A 20,335-nucleotide genomic window follows, 5' to 3' on the forward strand; every position below is an offset into this window, starting at 1 on the left:
CCCCGGGGTGTGCAGCAGTACAGCTGGCCTCTACCTTCTGGACGCCGGCAGCCTCTCCACTAAGTTGTGGCTACCAGGAATGTCTCCAGGCATTGTCAAATGACCCTGGGGGTAGAGGGATTGCCCCCAGCTGAGAACCAACAGTAAGAATTAAATCAAATGTTGTACCTGCAGCCTTGGGCAAGATGTCTGGCACTCAGTAAGCGTACTAGTGACATCAGTTTAACCCTGTCATCTCTCTAGTGTCGTGTTAATTTAAATGATGCCCTCTCCTCTGGTCTTCTTTAATGCCTTGAGCCCACCATCCTTTTGCCACAGGGCCTTTGCACAGGCTGTCCTCTCCATCTGACATGCCCTGTCAGCTAGCTAACTGGAGCTCTCTCTTCAGCCAACTCATCACTGAGGCATGGACACTTCCTTGACGAGCCAGCCTCCTTCCTGCATCCATCCCCCACGCACATAGGCAAGGTAGTTTGATACCCACACTCAGCCCAATATCTGGCACTTAGTAGGGATCCAGTAAAGACTGATTACATGAAACAAACCACCATCATCCCCTTTGCCTGAACCACGTGCCAGTCAGCAACCTCCCAGCTCAGGAGGCCAGGATCTGTCACTGCCTGGGTGTGGCCTCACTCAGGTCCGTGATGGGGGAGGGCAGGTGGGGCGCTGTGCAGGGGGGCAGGCAGCAGGAGCAGCGAGTGCTTGCTAGGCCCAGGCCACGGGGAGGCCGCGCTCTGTCCCCCACCTCCCACAGCCCTGCACACACCCTGGCCGGCCCCAGGGCCAGGGCCAGGGCATTGGGTTTCCCACATCACATTCCTGCCTCCATAGCTCATGCTGGCGACTCCCAGGCTGGGGCTGGCAGCCACGCGGTCTGTGGCCACGCACTCTGTCCCAGGGCTAGCTGTGTAAGGGATCCTGCTGCTCGCCCCGGGGCCTGGGTGGCCTCCAACCCACTGCTGCCCGGCAGGAGGCCACGGCTCCCTGGAGGAGCCTGAGGTAGGAGGGACTCCCCCCTCAGAGATGTTCCCAGGCTCCCCAGGAGCCCCAAGCCAACGGCCACCTGAGTCTGTCCAGGCCTCACCTCCAAGCACCTCAGCCAGGAGGAGGTGAGCAGGTCCTGAGGAAAATGCAGCCTGTGGAAAGGGACTCCTCACCCACTGAAGTCACTTCAAGACCAAGATGGAGCCCAGCAGCAGGCCTGAGAGTCCTGCGTCCTGCAAGGCCCTGCAGCAAGTGGCCTTGCCCTAGACGGGGTCTGCAGGTCAGGATCCATAGAAGAGGAAGGAGGGACACAGAAGGGGTGAGAGCAGAGGCCGATGCTGCAAAAAGATACAGGCTGGGCGGGCAGGTGACAGCGCCACACAGCCACACCACAGTGGCCTGACCGAATCAACAGGACCTAGAGGTATGTCATTGCCACCGGGGAGACCAGGGACGCCTTCCTTTCCTGTCCCAGCGGAGTCAAGCAGATGTGCCGCTCTCCTTCACTTCCAGGAGGACCCACGTCCTACCCAGGATGGTGCCAGCAGCACAGGTGGCACGGCTATTGGAAAGGGCACCACTTCTGGGGGCCGCCCTCAGCTCGACTTCTGCAGACAGGACCAGGGAGCAGAGGGTGCTAGGGCCAGCTCACGGGGCTCGCGAGAGCAGATTAAGTTTTCAGGAAGTCTGCAAGTCAGCTGTTAGACACCGTCATCAATAAAAACCGAATCATGCAGCCAGTTACCGGGGTACACACCTGCTATCCCAGGGGCTCAGGAGGCTGAGGTAGGAGGATCACAATTCCAAGGCCAGCCTCGGCAACTTAGCGTGGCCCTAAGCAATTCAGTGAGAACTTTCCTCTAAATAAAATATTAAAAAAAAAGGGGGGGGGGCTACAGATGTGGTTCAGTGGTTAAGCAGCTCTGGGTTCAATCCCTAGTACCAAAAAAAATTAAATCAGACAAATTGACAACTCAAGAGATCATATTAAAAAGCAAAGGTGGTAAATATTCAAACCTCTCCTAATTACTATCTTTTGCGATTATCTCTCCTCCTGCAGTCAGCACCCTTGTGATGAGGTACTTCTGTATCCCTGCTCCCAACCTTCTTTGACTGTCTCCCTGTTCAATGGTGCCACATTGATTGGCTCAAAACCAGCCATGGTAGGGTGGGTTCACCATGGAAATCGGCAAATGCTACCAATCTGGGCCTTATTTGTTCTGGAGAGCTTGTTGACCAGCACAGTACTCGGGTGACGTTCCAGATTCTCACCTTCTTCACTGTCTCTTCTCTATTTACTTTGCTGGGACAGCCAAATAATAGGACAAGGTAGGAGAGATACGATAAACCCTGCACAATCCAGCCATTATCTGTTAAGACCTTTCACAATCCCTGTGTGAGGAAACGCAGCTACAATAATGACGACTTGTCTTCTCTGAGCCTTATTGGTAAAAGGGGATTGCCAATGGAACCCACCTCCTAAGACTGGTTAAATGAGATAATATGATGACTATGCATGAGCAGGAGATGACTATGCATGGCATGTGCCCTAGGACAGGGGTCAACTATTGCTGACCATAAAGAGCTGGGTAGTAAATACTTTTACTATGGACCCTATAGTCTCTGTCGCACTGTTCAGCTCCCATTGCAGCAAAAAGCCACCACAAACCATATGCAAGTGAATGACCACCATCTGTCTGCCAATGAACCCTTATTTACAAAAACAGGCAGAAGACCAGATTTGGCCTGTAGGCTATGCTCCACCAACCCCTGCTCTATAAGGGGAGGTTATTATTGGTATTGTGTCATTATCATGCCCATCTGATAATCAGTGAGAAAACTGAGGACCAGAGAGACCAATGTCTACCCTGAGATTACACAGCAAATTTAGCAGGCAGAATCAAAGGTCTCCATGCCCAACCTGCTCGAGGCTTTTCCTAACAACACCTGCTTCCCCCATCAGAGCTCAGAGCATCTAAGCCAAGCTCTGGAGCTGCAGAGGACTGAGTACCAAGTCAGGACTGTAGGGAACCTGCTTCACTGCCCTGGAGCTTGGAGGGAAACCCCACACAGGCCAGCAGCCACAGCCAAGCGAGGAGAAGCTTTTAAAAGAGGGAATGGAACAGAGGAACGAGCAGAACTCCCTTCCTAATCAGGGCTGATTGCAACCTTAAGTAGAATAGCAGGCGAGGGTGCAACCCCATTTCATTTACAGCTGGAGCCAGAGCTTGGAAGCAGATGCTAAACTCCTTGCAAAACTACTGGCTGGCCCCTGGGGATGTGGGAGTGGAATGAGGAAACCTGGAGAATCCACAGTGCCACGTGTGGGCTGGTGAGGGCATGTGGTGTGTGTCCCTCCAGGGTTTCCACATCTCCACATGTGCAGGGTGCAAAGAGCTCTCTGGCAGGTTTTATCCCGGGCCAGCGTGCCTCAGTAATTAGGACAACTGTATGTCCCACTTTGCCTGTAACGGTCCCACTCATGCCTGTTTAGCCAGCATGATCATTAATAGTGTTCCACACCGGACAATAAATTATACAGTCCCCTAGAAATCACGGAGCCAGACCCTTGTGTATACAGGGGGGCACCTGACACCTCTGCCCAACAAAATATGGCTGCCATTCTGTCTGGCAATTGGGTCCTCCAGAATTTAGCATCCCAATCTAGGCAAGATAGACCCGGAGTCCACGCATTTAGAGCACTTGCCCACATTTCTTTCTCTGGAAGAGAGCCAGGGAGACGGGGGGAGAGGAGAGCCATCAAGCACCCCCGTTCCAGCACAATGTCAGGTAGGGGACAGGAACAAGAAACCTGGGCTGCACAGAGTTGCCTTCCAACAGCCCAGCCCCAGTCCCTGCTGCAGGCCTGGGTTAACTAACCAAGCAAACCACTCACACCTCCGGGGCACTGCCCTGGCTCAGGGCACCAGCTCTGGAAACGGTGCCTGAGGACTGGCTCCATCCAGGTGGCAGGCAGACACTCCCACACACCCCACCGCCCACCCACAGCTGGCCTCCTTGTCAGCCAGCTCTGATCTCGAATCACTCCATTCTGGAACCTGCTTCTCCATGATCCCCTCCCCAGAACATTCAACTCCCAACTGCCCTTTCATGCCTGTGGCCCAGGCTTGGGACACCTGTCTTTCTGGGTTCTCTCTACTTCAGGGCAGAACTCAGGCCTCTACCAACAACTGCAGGCTTTGGAGGTGGGTGCTACCCTGGGTGGAGGGGAGATGCTTCTCTAGCTGCCCAACTGCCCCAGGGAAACCAAGCCTCCTGGCTATAAGGTGGGGTGGGGATTCGGCCAAGGGCCACAGCCAGCTGCTCAGCTGCCATGTCCCACCCTGAAGGGCCCTTGATGGGTGGGGTGAGGACGAACATTTGCTCTTATAAAAGTGACTTATAAAAAGGGGGTGAAACTACCCATCTGGCCAATGGTCAGGAGACATCTGAGGAGAGGAGACAGAAGAGCCGGCTGTCTGACCTTGCTTCTAATACTGACCCATGCTCCCACTTCTCAGGACTCAGTTTCTTCTGTGCTGACATTTAGATCTCAGAGCTGTTCTAGAGTCGCACTGTCCAGTAGAACTTTCGGCAATGATGCACCATCCTGTGCCAGCTTGTGCGGCCACTGAGCACTCAAGATGTGGCTGGTCTCACTCGGAACTGAATTCTCTTTATATTACTTTAGATGTCCCTTTAAATAGCCACATGTGACTAGTGGCTACTGTAGTAGGCAGTGCCCAACTAGAGCCTCAGTCTCCTTGACTGTAAAATGGGACTAATAATAGAGTCCAGCCTTCTAGGGTCACCATAAGGATAAAATGAGATAATACAGATTGTCTCACTTTAGGTTTGGGCACGTGATTAAACAGATTTTAGTGACTCTATCCCCTTTGGGGTCCTGGATCCCCTAATGAGGTGGATAAAACCCAGGACCTTACACCGCAATTTAGCCATTACATACCCGCACATGCAAACCATACACACGCAGATCGCGGCGCACTCGCAGATCGCGCGCTTGTGCGCACACACACGTGCATAACTTTGCATCCGATTTCAAAAGGCTCCTGCAGCTCAGGAGTCTGTTTGAGGACATCCTCAGAATCATGAAAGTTCCTCCCAGCTCTGAAAAGCTCCAAGGCTCTGAGCACACGTTGCAGGTCCACCTCCTCCCCTCCTGCCTCCTGAGGAAACCCTCGGGGCTGAGCAGACGAAGGGCTTGGAAAAACCCTTGCGCATGGAGGGCAGGCCCAGGGCAAGGGCGACAGGACAGATTCCGTGAGCTCATCCCAGCAGCCGTCACCAGAGTTCCCAGAGAGGCCGGTGGCGTCAGGAGGGGGTGACTGGGTGGGAGCCGGCGGTGGTGGCTGCGGCGGCAGCAAGGGGTGTGGGGCAAGGAGAGGGAGGCGGGATGGAACGCGCTATAATAGCGGCTTTGTGCTCCGCTTCCCAACTCCTGGGAACGCCAGGAAGATTATGAAACCCGGTGTCTTTGGGAATGCCAGGATATTAGCTGGAAAAAGAATAATACGAAAATAAAATAATGCTCGGGATGGAGACAGCAGACGATTAGCAGACGGAGCCAGGGCCTCCCGCTCCGCGGAGGGAGCCAGGCTTGGCCCCTGCCGAAGGTTTCAGGGAAAGGCTGCCCGTGCTAATGAGCAGACAGGGCCTCCCTTCCAAGCAGACATCTTCCAGAAGGGGGCTAGCCAGCCAGGCCCAGCCCTCCGGTGGACACACAGGCCAGGGGAGGGGTAGTGGAAGGCCGTGGGCATCATCGAGCCTGTCCTTGGGCCCAGACATCAAGGTACCAGGAAGGCTACCAGCCCCCCTCCCACTGTCCTTCCCTGGCTCCTTCAAAGTCTGCCTCCAGTCTCCTCCGCCAGGAAGCCGCCCCTCATCAGTCAGTCAGTCACCCCGGAAGCACGCATCCTCCCCACAGCTCCTCCCTGGAGCTCACTGTGATCATTTCTTGTCCTAATCACACAGGCCCCCCCCACGGGCCAGATCAGAGGAGCATTAGAATATCATTTCTGTCCCATCAAGGAATAGGGAGAACAGGTCATCTTGTCCTGCCTCCCTATGCAAGATGCTGGCCACATACCTTCAGCCAGGTGTGAACAGGCCCTGCCTCTCTCTGTGAAGTGAGACTCTGGGGACCTGCCTGGACACTGAATCAGAGTCTGCATTTTAACAAGATCCCCTGACTGTCTCCTTTGTTCAAGTCAGAGGAGAACTTCTCTACATGCGTCCCTGTTAACCCTGACCATGACCCCTAGGGTGCAGTTCCTTTCATGAGTGAGATAACAGACTCCCTAAACGCATGAGTGACCTGTCCACAGCCTGTGGGCAGAGGAAGCAGAATTCAGAGCACACCTGCACACTCAGAAGCGCTGCCCATCTCACCAAGCCTCCACCAGCACATCAAGAGACGCTGGAGCTGGGCACAGTGGCACACACCTGTAATCCCAGCAGCTCACACCTGTAATCCCAGCAGCTCACACCTGTAATCCCAGCAGCTCACACCTGTAATCCCAGCAGCTCGGGAGGCTGAGGCAAGAGGATCTCGAGTTCAAGGCCAGACTCAGCAAAAGTGAGACAGGCCCTGTCTCTAAATAAAATACAAAATAGGGTTGGGGATGTGGCTCAGTGGTCCAGTGCCTCTGAGTTCAACCTCCAGTACCCACCCCCCCACACACACACACACAAAAAAAAAAAAGACATTGAGACTGTGAGCAAGGTCCAGCACTCAGGTAAGGCAGCAGGGTCCTGGCACCAGAAAATCTTGGGACCATCTGTCCCAAGATGTGAGATGGGCTTTAGACCCAGTCACTCGCTGGGGCATCAGTATGTCCAGGGCAAGGACAGTGGGGCTCAAGGAAAGAGCCCGGGCTAGCCCTTGTTGTGGCAGGAAGTGTGTAAAGGTGACTGGGAGAGAGGAGTGTGTTCGTGGGGGGAGGGAGGATGTGTGTTGGGGCTGATAGGGGCTCAGCTCACTCAGAGTGTGGTCTAGACAGTTATTGTCAAATGGGCCTGTGTCTCTGTCCAAATGCTGGACACACCTAGGACTTTCCAAAACTCTGCGGTCTTCCCACTCCAGGTATGTGGGACGCACCCTCCCAAACCACTGGCTCCCTCTGTTCTCTGCTGCAGCCCCCATTCTCCCAGGACTCAGAGGACTTGGCGGCCTCTGGCTTCTCCTGCATATTACAGCCACAGCCAGGTCACATTTGAATTGTAATCCATCACCTCCCCTTTGTCGACTTGACACTTGATTGCAATGATGCCTGGTGACATTTTCTCCCACATAATGAATAAAAGAGTTGGTTTCTCCGTTTCTGGGAAAGGCTCCCCCATTCTCCCAGTTATTGAGCCACGAAAGCTTGGCAGCGGGTCCCCGGCCTTCCTCACCTTCCTCCTCCAGGTCCGACCTGCCCCAGCACCCATCCACACTCCCATCCATGAGTCTCAGGGCACCTCTGGCCTTGCACCCCCCCTCCCTTCCTGGCCCCATCCCCTCCCAGCTGATGCTCAGCCCCCACACTCCCACCTCCCTGCCTCAGGCCACCTGGCAGGCAGCCGCCACATCTGTATTCCCACAGCACTACACGTGTGTGTGTCAGGGCCAGCCGAGAACTCACTGTAGCCCCAGGCCCACCAGTGGTGCCCCTCCATCTACCCTTTCATTCTTCCCCTCCTACCACTCCATCTCCCTCTGCCCAAAACTCCTGACGGCCCCGATGGGCATTCTCCCTCTCCACCATGACTGGCGCTCCCAAAGTTCAGTTCTGACCAGAGCGCGCCGCTGCCCCACCCCCCACAGTGGCTCCCCACAGCCCACTGAGGAGCACTCAGCTGCTGCCATCTGAGCTCTTTGCCCAGCTCTGTTTTCAGAAGCTCCTCTCTCCTGACAGTGGTACTGTCCATCATAGAGCAGGGCCACGGACCCGGATGGCCAATCAGAACCCTCCATTCCCCCAGGAGCAGGGCCTGGCTCAGGTACATGACCAGGTGGAGCCAGTCACTTGGAGACTTTTACTAGCACTTTTGAGAAAGCAGCCCTCTGGGGTCTCCAGCGGGGAGGTGGGCTGTACTAGCTGATGGAGCAGGGCTTCGTGGGCTGTCAGAAGGAGGTCAGCCTCTGGTCACCAGCATCATCTTTGCCACCAGGGAGATAGCCAATATGAGACGAGGCCAAGGCAGGTGCGAGTCCTGGGGACACCATGCGAACCTGGATCTCCTGCCACCCTGACGCCTTGCCTACCTTCTGGGTGCTTCCCGGCTAAGAGAGCCCATAAACCCCCTTGTCTCTTTAGCCCAAATGAGTTGAGTCTCCCTTTGATGGAAGCAAGTCCTGGTTACTCACGGTGTCTGCCTGGCCGAACCAGACCCCGCCTGACCGAGACCCAGGCCTTCCTGGAGGTCTTTTCCCACCATGCTCAGTTGGAGTCACGTGACTATCCCAGGCCCTGCCCAGTCCTGGGCCAAGCCCTTTCTGACTCAGGACAAAAGGGGTCACCAAACAGCAGCCCTGCTCCCTCCTACCTTGCTCCTGAGCTGGCCTGAGGACCAGTGCAGCAGCCAGAGAGCCCAGGCTCTGCTGTCTCCCCTCAACCTCCCCAAGACTTGGCCCAGGAACTAGAGAGCAGGCTTCCTCTGGAGCCCACGGCTTCTCAGACATTATCTGACCAGTGGAAGGTTTCCGCTCCTCTTCCCATGGCTGGGCCCCACCATCAAGGCCTGAGAGTGGCAGACTTCTGCTCGCTCCCTCATGGCCACTGCTGGCTTCGACTCCCATCAGATCCGGGGCTCACCCCCTGTAGCCTCTCAGCTCTGGAGACTAGGCCACACCATGGCTATGTGTTGGTGTCCATTAGACATACACAGGAACATGTGGCTGGCTTCCCATGGATGGCTTCATGTCCCATCAGCCAGTGCAGCTGTGAGACCTGCTCTCTGGGGTCCCAGCCAGAGCCCCCATGGGGGTCACATGCTCACAACTCAATTTCAGAGGGGGCACCGCAGTCAGGCCACTCACTTCCACCCCTGGGAATCTGCAGGGCACAAGCTATATATCACTGGCCTGAGGGTCCCCACTCAGACTCTCCAGGATGCGTCTGCTCATCTCTTTGGGGGAGTCCATCACCCAGACTATGGGCAATCTTGAACTGATTCCAGTGCCACTGGTTGCAGAACTGCACTCCACGGGCTCAGGTGCTAAAGTTCATCTCTCCCCATGTACCTGAGAAGCCTGTGAGCATAATCCCTGTCTCAGGACAACCAAGGGCATCCCAGGGTCACCCGACATCTCTAGCTACTACAGTGTCTTGGGCCTCCCACCTCCATGCCAACCAGCCTGCCGGTCAGTGATCAGAAGCGATGGCCCCTCCCTCTCGACTACTTACTACTCAAAGAAGCGGAAAGATGCTATTTTATTTTAGGACAACACCCAGACAGGGTGACTGGCCAATGTCACATCCAAAAAAAAAAAACTAACCTGGGGGCTCCCATGCCCCTCCCCCATCAGCCCCTGGAAAGCCCTGGGAAAGCAAGCCAGACCCCAGACAGGTGCAGCCCCACCTACCAGAGCCCCCTCGAGGGCAAACACAGCCGCAGGCCCCGTCTTCTCCAGTGGCTCCATGCAGCGGCGCCAGCGACGGCGGCGAAAAGCATCCGTCTTGCGATACTCAAGGTGGAACTTCCAGCCAAAGAGAGAGGCATACTCCCAGCCCTCGCCCTGCGCCTCTGCCTGCCTGTGCTGCACGGGAGAACAGGGTGGCTCAGAGGCCAGTTGCTAGGCCTGCGGGGCGTCCAGGACCCAGCTGTGCCTCTCCACCGACTCCCACAGCAGCGCAGACCAGGTAGGAAAACCTGGGAGGGCTGCCTGGAGGAGGGGGGCTTTGAGAAGCATCTGGAACAACAAGACCTCTAGGTGAGAACATCAGGAGGGGAGAGGAGGCTCCGTGGCTGCAAGGAGAGCCCGCAGGAGGGGAAGGTGATGCAGCAGTGGTGGCAACCCTGGCTCTGGGGATGCTCGCTGACTTGAATTAGGGGAGGGTTGCATAAATCCAGGGGTTTCTTGTCATTTCCTTTTTCTTCTTCATATTCCCAGCTTATAAAAATAGAAGTGGGCCTGCAGTTCAGAGGCAAAACAAAGATCCTGTTTCCCCAGGAGGTGGGATCCAGGCGAGCTGTGGAGACCCCCTGCACTTGTTCCAAGAGGCCCCTCTCCCAGCCCCAGAGGAAATCTGGACGCCTCTCGCCCCAGCTCCTGGGAGAAAGTAGCCTGAGGCTATCTAGAGCCACAAGCAGTGACAAAGGCCAGTCCTGGAGATCAGCTGCCTCCCCTCCAGGAAGGAGGCAAGGCTAAGGGGCCTGGCCAGGCCCCACCTCTGACAACCAGCCCGTCAGGGAGCGCACTGTGTGCCTGGCTCCCAGCAGCAGCAACAGCTAATTACCAAACGCTCCTTCTTCTCAGACCCAGAGACATTCCTCTTTAGATTCCCAGCTCAAAAGAGAGGAAGGAACCTGGGTCATGCCAAAGGCTACACTTAGACTGGTGGAAGCCTGATTCTTGGGCCAAAATTCAAAAGTGCACTTGGGAAGGAAGGAGGGAACCAGGAGGGTCCAGGGGAGGCAGGCACTGAGGCCATGCGGAACTTGGGCATCTGTGTGACTCTGGAGCAAGGGCATGTGTCATGTGTGCTCATACGTGTGCACTCTGGCCCTGTCTGTGTCCTGTGGGATGGGGTCCCGTCCTTGGGTACCTGCTGACGGAGCCCATCCTTATCCCTTCACCAGCCCCCATGCTCGCACCCTGCAATCATGTCAGGTGGTTCCAAGTTCCCTGCAGCTGCCTGCTTAGAGCCTGCTTAGAGCCACCATGCTGGGGAGGTCTGTATCCCAGCATGCCCCAGCAGCCTTCAGCCAATGACAGACAGCTAGGAAGATGCCAACCCAGCCCCCTTGCCTGCCAGGTAAGGAGGATTCTGTGGTCCAAAGTGGTCCCCTCCCCAAGGCACATCCTTTTCCCTCTCCCTCCTGAGAACACAGTCTTTAGGGCCTGGAGCCAAAGCTATGTCATGGATTCTGCTTCTAGGAAGCCGGGCCTACTCCTGGGGTAGCTCTGCACCTGCTGGGGCTGCAGGGGAACCCTGTATGTGAACCCCTGTGGTAGGCGTGCCACGTGGATATGCTGTGTCTGTGGGATCTGCAAACCTAGGTACTAGGAGTCATCTGTACATGTGCTGGATGTGATCACTGAGTGTGTTGGGTGTGATCTGTGAGCAGCTCCAATGAGTCCCAAGTGCCGACGCATGTCACATGCACACCTGCATGTATCTGTGTGCGCACAGGTGTCTGCACCTGTACCCCAACCTCCTGCAACCAGGAGCACCTCTCCCAGTCCCCACCCCCCACCAGCTCACCCTGTTCAGTGCTTCCATCTGGCTGAGGTCCCTCCTGCGCAGGCGGACCCAGCGCCGCCGTCGGTGCGTGTAGTACATCTTCTCGGCAGGGACCCAGTGCCTCGGCTTTCGATCCGGAGGGATAGTGATGCTGTACTCCCAGCCTGGGGGAGGACATCAGTCACCCATCGCCCGATAATTCCCCATCTCTTCAACTGGGGCATGCTCACAGACTCAAGCAGCCAGTGACTCTTGGTCCTAATTTGTCACTTGAAGAGGGGCTGTACTACAATGAAAGCCAGTGCTCCAGGCCAAGGGGTTGTGGCACTCAGCAGTCCTCACCAGCACACCTCAAGCTCACCAGGATGTGGGGGGCTCACCAGGCTGTACAGGTGACCCACCTTGTTCATCGACAGCCCGGTTGAGGTCCGTGGACCATTCCTCATCTTCCCACTTCCACCCCAGTGGGCACTCAATGTCATCCTTCGGAAGCACCTTCTCTCCATTCTAGGGACAAATCAGGAAAGGCAAATGTGAGAAAATCAGACAGACTTCAGCAGGGGCCCAGAAAAGAAGCCCCAGACAGAATGGCAGAGCCCCCGAGACCCGTGTGACTCAGGACTCCTATTCTTCTAGAACCCAGAACGTGGAGACTCAGCAGGTGGGAGCAGGGCAGAAGTTGCCCCAGCCTTCTCTGAGCCATAGGCCCCTCCTGGGCCTCAAGGGGCAGGTGGGGCAGCTTTCCCTAGAGTCCTGGACAGTTGGTCCACCCCCTTACCACATCAGTGTAGTTGTCACTCATGTAGATCCACTGGCCCCCGGGGAGCCGGGTCTGGTTCTCAAACACCTCCTCCACGAAGCTCAGGTGACCAGCATCAGCATCATGGAGCAAGCTATGGGGCAGGCCAGTCAGAACCGCTGCTGAAGAGGCCCCCATCCACCCATCACCTCCAGGAGAGCACCCTGCCTTGGCCAAGCTGCACATCAGCCTCACTCCAAGACAGACAGAGGGGAGGGTGTGAGAGACCAGAGCAAAAGAAGACCCAGGGACACCTCGTTCATGGCGAAAAGAATATATCACCCAAGATAAAGAAAGAGACGGGGGGCCAGTCAAAGGCACCAAAAGCTGGGTGGGTAGTGAAGCACAACAGATAGTCCTAGAGATATAAGGTGTTATCTAACTGCACACTTAAGATCTGAGTGCTTGACTTTAGATTATATAATTTATTTTTTTTAAAAAATTCCCAAACATCAACCAAACAGGAAGAGAGACAGGGGAAGAGGCAGAGATGGCAACGTGGATGGAGAAAGATGATGTCGATCTGGGAGGGACCACTGGGGGAACATGTGAGCTGCCTGCAACCCAAGAATTATTACATGAGGAGCAGAAAGAGCTTGTCCCTGGTGTCATGGAGGACAAGGCCAAGTCAAACGGGGGCTTCGTAATAAAGGGCCTTCTCAGTGTTAGAGAGCTTCCAGAAGGAACACTGTATAGGAGAGCCACAGTTCTAGTGACCAGTGTAGCAGGAGGCAGAGGAGTTGACAGAGCTGGGGACTCAGAGAAAGGGCTGGGGCAGACGGGACGGTGGCTGGTGGGCAGCCAACCCTCACAAGACTACCCTGCCCACAACTCACGTCTTTTCTGGACACACGAACCAATCTCCAGCCCAGGCCCAGCCAGCAGAGGGGCGGAAGCTGTCTTTGGGTAACTTGATTTTGCCCCTGACATCAGAAAACTTGGGGTAGGTGAGGCCCGTGGTGCCCCAGTTCCCCACCAGGGCCAGCTTGGTCTGGTTCTCATACTGGAGGGAGAAAGAGGAGTACGTTGGGCTGCGGCAGGTCCCGCAGTTTCAGGGGGAGGCAGGGGCCAGCTGGTGGGCACTCACAGTTTCAGCAAAGACAGACAGCTTGCCCTCGGCAAACTGGTTGAACTCCTTCTCATCCACAGAAAGCCCGAACCAGAGCTTGACTCGTATCTGCACAGGCATCCGGGCCCCAGGTACCTTCTCCATTGGATACTAGGCAACAGAGAAGGATAGAAACTCACATTCCCTTTCAGGATCAGGATGTCCAAACTGGGGTGGGGACTGGGGTCCTCCAGGTTTGGACATACCAGCTCAATAGCCCCTCAATGTTGACCAATGCCTATGGGACAACTTAGAATTTCAGGGAACTGGACTGGAATGTATAAGAACTCTCTCCCCTGCCAGGGTCCTTCATCTTCCCCTTCTCTCACAGTTCCATTCCCCTCAATCCCATTCTCTTCAGAATAGCACTGTCTTATGGAATCTTCTGCTACAGTGGAAAAGAGTTTCTTTCTGCACTGTCCAATATGGTAGCCACAAGTCCCATGTGGCTAACGAGCACTTGAACTGTGGCTGGTGTGACTGAGGGATTGAATTATTTGATTTAATTAATTTAAATTTGAAGAGCCATATGTGGCTACCCTCTGAGACAGAACCGTCCTAGATTTGTCTTTAAAGGAAACACAATGATGACACAGGCCTGGAAGAGGAAGAAATTAAGGCCATTTCATTTTGTTCTCAGGATTTCATATTTTAGCCAGACGTTAGTGTACCATCTAATATCCCTACATTTTCAAATGCTTATCAGCATGTTAACCACTATTTACGGGTCTTCAAGTGCTTTTAATCCTGAAACCTTCAGACACTCTGCCAAAATTGAATAACCGCAATAACCCAACCTAAAAAAAAATAAACATTTTCTATGATCACTTCACCATTTGACTAAAGCCCAAAGTGAGATATGGAGTGAGAAACAGAAGTCTCTCACTCTTGGAATAAATAACACACGGTCCCCATACAGGAGGTGACACATGAAGTACCTAGGCCCCATGTGCATGAGCTCAGAAGAGTATGTCCTCTAGGACAGGGAGTCAAGAGAGAGGAACAGGAAGCACTGGGGGTTCAGACGAAGAGTGGGAAGCCAAGGCCAAGGTCCCCAGCTGGTGGGGAGGGCTGGACCCCCAGCGGGAGTCAGTACAGCCCAGGAAGTGGTGCTGGCCAGGCCTGGGCAGCGACCATCTCACACACCCCAGACCCTCTGCTTCGGTTCATCCTGGTGAAGCCTGAAGGAGCCCCTGATCCCACGTGTCACCCCCTGGAAACCTCCCCACAGCTGATGGCTTCAGCTGTCCTGTCCCGGGGGTGGTTAGCTGCCTTTTCCCCTCCAAACCACCAGCCCCAGGGAGATGGTAGGAATGCCTGTCCCCCCTCCCCCACCCACCCCCAGCTCTCTCCCTTGCCCTCCCCCAGACAGGGCCAGCCTGCCCGACCCAAAATAGCAACAGCAAATAAAGAAATGTCTAGTTTGGGGCTCCTCTCCCTCTCTGCTGGTGCTCATTTTTTCCAACTTTGGTTTAAGTTAAGAAACACCAATGTTTTCTTGGTCTCTGCTGGCTGCCAACATTTTTGTAGAGCTTGCTCAGGAGCTACTGGCGGGCCTCATAAACTCAGTGGGGAAGACTTCGAGAAACAATTCTGTATCTTTTTTTTTTCCTTGCTTAGAATCAGGGAAAATTTTCAGTTTGCATTTGGCTGTGGCTACAGGGCCAAGAGGTCAGAGCCAGAACTCAATCTGTCCCAGGGAGTCCCCCAGGTGTGCCTCTGTGTCAACACCTCGACTCTCAGCACACAGCCTTCCCTGGCCAGCCCCCCAAATGGGGCCACTCCTCCATTTCCTCTCCTTTCTGCCCCATGAGCAGAGAACTGGCTTAGGAGGGAGATTCTTGGTCAGACCTAGAGGTTAGGATCACACGAGGGACATGCCCCAGGTAACATCTGAGCAGACTGTGGGTAGTCCCCTGCCCAACACACACACACACACACACACACACACACACACACACACACACGATCTTCCCTTCTTGGCAAAGCTGGCTTCTCCTCTGAAGTACCAATGCAGATACGCCCATCCCTGCCCATGGGTTGGCCTCTAATCCAGGTTCCTGTGGAGCATGGGATCTCTACCACAGGAAAAGGGAAGAAGAAGGCAGACACCAATATCCATTGATCACCTAGGTGCAGCAAGGTCCATTGCCTGGGTTATCTAATTCAGTCCTCAAAACCTATGAAGTTGACAGCCTTATCCTCATTGTATAGGTGAGAAGAAAATGGGAAATTCAGAGAGGTTAGGCAACATGCCCAAGGCCACACAGAGGACCAGTCAGACCTAGAAATAATTGTACACGCTGCCCAGCTAAAGCCTGTCATCTCCACCCACACTAGGGAGCAATAAGAATGACTGGCCAGTATATGAAGGGGTCAAGAGCACAGAGGGCTCTACTCAGAAGGTTCAAGGCTAAGGTTGATCAACAATGACTTACTGAAAGAGATGAGGTGGGAGGAGAGTTGTGGGGAAGCAAAGGGGCTATGGGAAGTTGGACCAGGCTGGGGTAAAGAAGGCAGCTGAGGCTGGGTAGGCCCTGACTGCAGACGGAACAGGAAGAGGCAGAGTAGGCCTACTTCCTGGCCATTCAGCCTCTAGCAGGGCAGCCTGAATGGCAGCTTCACAGAGGGGCCTTCCCCTTGGGCCTGCAGGGCCACAGCTCAGGGGGGAATTCCCACTGTGTTCTGACCACCAGGCCACAGTCCCCTGACCAAAACAGCCTTGGCCCTGGGTCCCCATATTAACCCAGGAGGGTAAGTGGCCTCTCCCCAAACACTGGGTCACCTCCCTATCACCAAGCTGGTGGGTCCCCCAAGAGAAGATGCAGAGGGAGCAGGCTGGGGTGCTAGAAGAGGAGGAAAGGAAGGAGAGGGCAGGCTGGGTGAGACTGAGGGCAGGAGTCCTTGCTCCCTCTGAGGGTTCTGAGTCACAGGCACAACCCAAGCCCCAGACACCAACCTTCCCAGCAGTGAAGAACTTGAACCCCAGCATGGCTCCCGCTGGAGTAGAGGGGGGGAGTCGTGCAGGGTGTGCAGCGAGGTCTGTGCCAGGATGTGGACGGCTGGTGGCCAGGCCCTCTCTACAAGGGACCTGCCCTACAGGGCAACAACAGCCTCAGAGATCTGCAACCCGCCCTCACAGCCTGGGGCCACAGACTCCTCCTCATTCATTCCCAGGGGCCCATGATTCCAGCTCCAACGTTCGTACCTTCTAGACCATAAGCATGGATTCTGGGGACTTTGTGAGGGACAGAGGAAAAACAAAAGTCATTTTGACCAAAGTGCCTTCTCTTCCAGGACCAGAACCCCAGGTCCAGAACAGGAACAGGAAAGGGATGAAGTAGGAGGAAAGCTTTGAATTGAGAACTGCGATCATGACCTGGAGAGAGGAAAACTCACTTTCAGAAAAATGGTCTTCAGCTTCCCACAATTCTTGCCACAGTAGCTGGCCCCGCGTCGGGAGAAGAGGACTTCATGGGCTGGCACCCGCTGGTAGGCTACACGCTTGTCTCCCTGCAGCATCCAGATGATGATGTCCGGCAAGCTGTTCTGGGGCTGGATAAAAGGTAGCCATCAGGGTGGCTAGCGACAGTGACCAGTGACATGCCCAGGCCCACACCTCACAGTGGCACAGCACCGTGAGCTGACCTCTAACTCAGAGGCCGCAAGACCTCTCCTCAGCAGCCTCCATCCACACACCACCCACTCCTGAACTTCCCTTTGACCTCCAGGGCTGGCTGAGTCTCCAGCGGCTTGCATCCCCCAGAGGACAGGGCATGAGGCTTCCCCCAGCTCACACCAGAAGCAGAACATAAGTTACCAGGACGAGTCACTCCTGCCTGGGGCCAGAGCGTCAGTTCTTACATCCCATCTACTGGGCAGATGTTCTTGGGGATGAGTATTACACTTAAGGGATCAGACTCCCCTCCCTCAACCCAGAGGGCAGCAGCAAATCCATAGAAGGTGCACATCTTCCCAGGGGGCACTCCTCCCTCTAACAGGGGACCTTTGAGGCCTGGCCTGGAACAGAAGGACTAACTTGGAACAGAAGGGTCAGGCTCTGGGCCCTGGAGGCTTCTAGCCATGAGGGACAACTGCCCGTTGCACACTCTGGAGAAAGCACTGGTTGGGAAAGGGTCCATCTGCTTCCAAGGATGGTGAGCCACGGGGCTGGCTCTCTACCCAGGTCTGTTGCTGAAAGTCCATGCTCCTGGGGCACTCACTAACCTGTCACATGCACTGTTTCACTTAATCCCTGCGACAGCCCAGGTGGCAGGAAGAGTTTCCCCATTGGACAGGTGAGAAAAAATCGGGCTTAGAGAGGTTAGGAGACAACTCAGTTTTTCTGCCTCCAGACATGTGTTCCCAACCACCATACCAGGGATTCAAAGTGTGTCCCCCAGGAGCAGCAGGAGTCCCCAGGATCTTGTTAGAAACACAAATTCTCAGGCTCCATCCCAGACCTGGGGTGAAGGGGTCAGGAACCCTGGAGTTTCTGATGCATACACAAGTCTGAGCAGAGCTCTCCCTCCAGCTCCCTTACAGTAAGAGCTCCCATTTGACCTTAATCCTCCCAGCTATATTCTAATCTGTGCTCTGTTCAGCATCAGCCTAGGGCAAGATTATAGATGCAGCCAGAGACCAAACCTCAGGATGGTCCCCACCACTGTGACAGGCTGGTCAATGGCTGAGACACACAGCATGTCCCCAAGGAACTGGCCAAGTGTCGGCTAGCCACCCAGGGAGGCATCCAGGGCCCAGCACCCCTTCCTAAACAGCCTTCCCCACTTCCCCTTGTCAACCTGCTGCTCCAGAAGGCCCTCTGCCAGCCTGCCCTTCTAGAGACATCCCTTCTCACCACCTCCATCTCCTACTTGGGGATCCCACATGGCTCTGGTCAGAGTGGGCAGCAGCTGTGTCTGCCCATGACCTGTAAGCAGATCCTTCTCATTCTCAACAAACCCCTGGCTTGCCTGCTTGCCCAGGAACTCAGTAGATACATCTGGCCTCACAGACCAGGGGAAGGGTATGCATGTGGGGAAAGGGTGCCCCAAAGATAAACTGGAGCCAATTCTAAGATACAACAAAGTTCAGAGTTACAGCAATCCATCCTCCCCAGGTCTGGGGCTCAAAGGCATCTAGGAGAGCAGGAAACACTGGGCCTGTGAGAGGCAGGTTGGAAACCAGGTACAGACAGGTACTGGTTGGCAGGAAGAAGTCAGATCCCTGAAGAAGCAGGCCCAGCACCAGAACTAGAGCCAGACACCATGGATTCTGGTCCTAGCACTGTCTCTACCATCCTTTAGTGGGTTGGGGGCATTTATTGAGCACCTACTATATACCTGGCTCTGTGCTGTGCCCCATAACACCCAGAATCCTGTTGTATCCTCTCCTCTTCTTCTGCAAATGGCAATATTGAGTCTCAAAGAGATTGGGTCCTCTGCCTAAGGTCTCCTCCCAGCAGTGGAGCCAAGGTTGGATCATGCTTCAGACAGTGTCCACCCCCCACACACAGTTCCAATGTTCCAGGCAATAGGACAGCAAAGGAAAGCAGCACCCTGCAGGGTTAACTACCTCCTCTGCCAGGACGCGGAGACGCAGGAGCCAGTCCTCAGCCTGCTCTAGGGCAGCGGAGAGCTCAATTTGACCAAGCTTCAGGGCCAGTGCAGCCTCAGTGATTTGGCTCAGGTGGCGGGTACGCAGTCGGAACAGGTACTGGTCCAGGTGGGTGGCAGAAGGTATCTCATGGAGATCACTCAGGGGCTGGCTGTGAGAGACAAAAGGCCAAAGCTGCCCCAGGTCCAAGCACACATATGTGTGTACACACATGCACAGCCCCACAACAGAAGGCCTGTCTGCGCAGTGCCTTCTCCAGCCTCATCGACATGAATGGCCTCCTCTGTGACCCTCAGCTCCTCCAGGAAGCTTCCCCAAACACGTCTGCCCTCTACCTCCCACTCCAAAGCCTGAAGCCCTTTATTCTGGGGCCACCTGTTTGGGGCTCACCCTCAACCCTCAGTCTGATGAGTGCCTTTGCCTGGGTGTCCCCCCTCCACCCATGACTGCAAGCTCACAGAGGACCCAGAGGGTCTGCATCCTGTCCCTGCATTCTCCTAGGCAGAGGCCCCAACACTAAGTTGCCCTACACTGAAACAAATCGTTTCTGCGTTGTGCACACACTTTCTCCAAGAAAGAAATTTATGAACCCCTGACAAGCCACTGCAGACTCTGTGGGGAGGCCCGCCACCAATAATACAGATGTGTCCACCCGGGTCGGCCCACAACACCCCTCCCAGACGCTCTGCCTGGGGAAGTTTTAGGAGAGGTGGTGGGGCTACATGCAGCCCTCATAACACTGCCCTGAGCCCCAAGTGTGGAGTTAGGTTTAAACTCAACCTCTGACATGCGCACGCATACATATACCCACATCCCGCAGGGGCTCCCTAAAAGTCCTTCCTAGGGCTGCTCCACATCACTCCAAGTCTCAGGTCCCTCCACCAGCAAGGGTCACGCAGGATCGCAGGATTGGATCGGGTGGGGGCGTCTATGCGCTCCTACACCAAGGAGACCCCCTCTGGCCTGTCCCTGCTGGAGCATGGGGGTGCCCCGCCCCCACCCCACCCCGGGCGAGCCCTTGACTCCGCAACAGGACATTAGTCAAAGCCGCCAGGTCTGCTCCCACCGCTCGCTTGCAGCGCCCCCTCCTACTCCCCTCCCCGCAGCGTCTCGACTCCGGCTCCTGGCTGATTTATTTTTCTGCCAATTTCCCCGAGCTATGCAGAACCAATTACCGCCGGAGCGCAGCGGCACCGCCGCCGCCAGATCCACCACTCTGGCAGCCCTCGGCGCACTACATTTTTCCTGTTATTTTTTTTAATTGAATTTTTAGGGTGGGGGGGGAGCAGGAGGCGAACTCCTTCTCGGGGAAACTTAAGCCCCGGGGCCTGTCTCAGGTCACGTACTGCACACCCTGTAGTAATATAATATTTACTGCCCCGAGGGTGCCGCGGACGGGGCTGCCCGGGCCGGCTG

General features: G+C 55.3%; 1 protein-coding gene across 23 annotated transcripts in view; it reads right to left on the reverse strand.

Moving 5' to 3' along the window:
- Positions 1-20,335, reverse strand: part of DYSF (dysferlin) — a 210,604-nt gene that overhangs the window by 90,390 nt on the left and 99,879 nt on the right. For all 23 annotated transcript variants that reach the window (XR_014018501.1, XM_081264293.1, XM_081264302.1 and 20 more), the window contains 8 exons: positions 18,878-19,070; positions 16,703-16,858; positions 13,283-13,414; positions 13,032-13,198; positions 12,175-12,289; positions 11,798-11,903; positions 11,418-11,560; positions 9,575-9,748 (listed from right to left, as the gene is read on the reverse strand). Coding sequence is in view for 22 of the 23 variants with exons in the window: in XM_081264293.1 (XP_081120419.1) it covers positions 9,575-9,748; positions 11,418-11,560; positions 11,798-11,903; positions 12,175-12,289; positions 13,032-13,198; positions 13,283-13,414; positions 16,703-16,858; positions 18,878-19,070 (1,186 nt within the window). In the remaining variant the exon portion in view is untranslated. The remainder of the gene's footprint in view (positions 1-9,574; positions 9,749-11,417; positions 11,561-11,797; positions 11,904-12,174; positions 12,290-13,031; positions 13,199-13,282; positions 13,415-16,702; positions 16,859-18,877; positions 19,071-20,335) is intronic.

Source organism: Spermophilus citellus (assembly GCF_964194105.1).
Source record: "Spermophilus citellus genome assembly, chromosome: 13".
NCBI classification, from domain to species: Eukaryota; Metazoa; Chordata; class Mammalia; order Rodentia; family Sciuridae; genus Spermophilus; species Spermophilus citellus.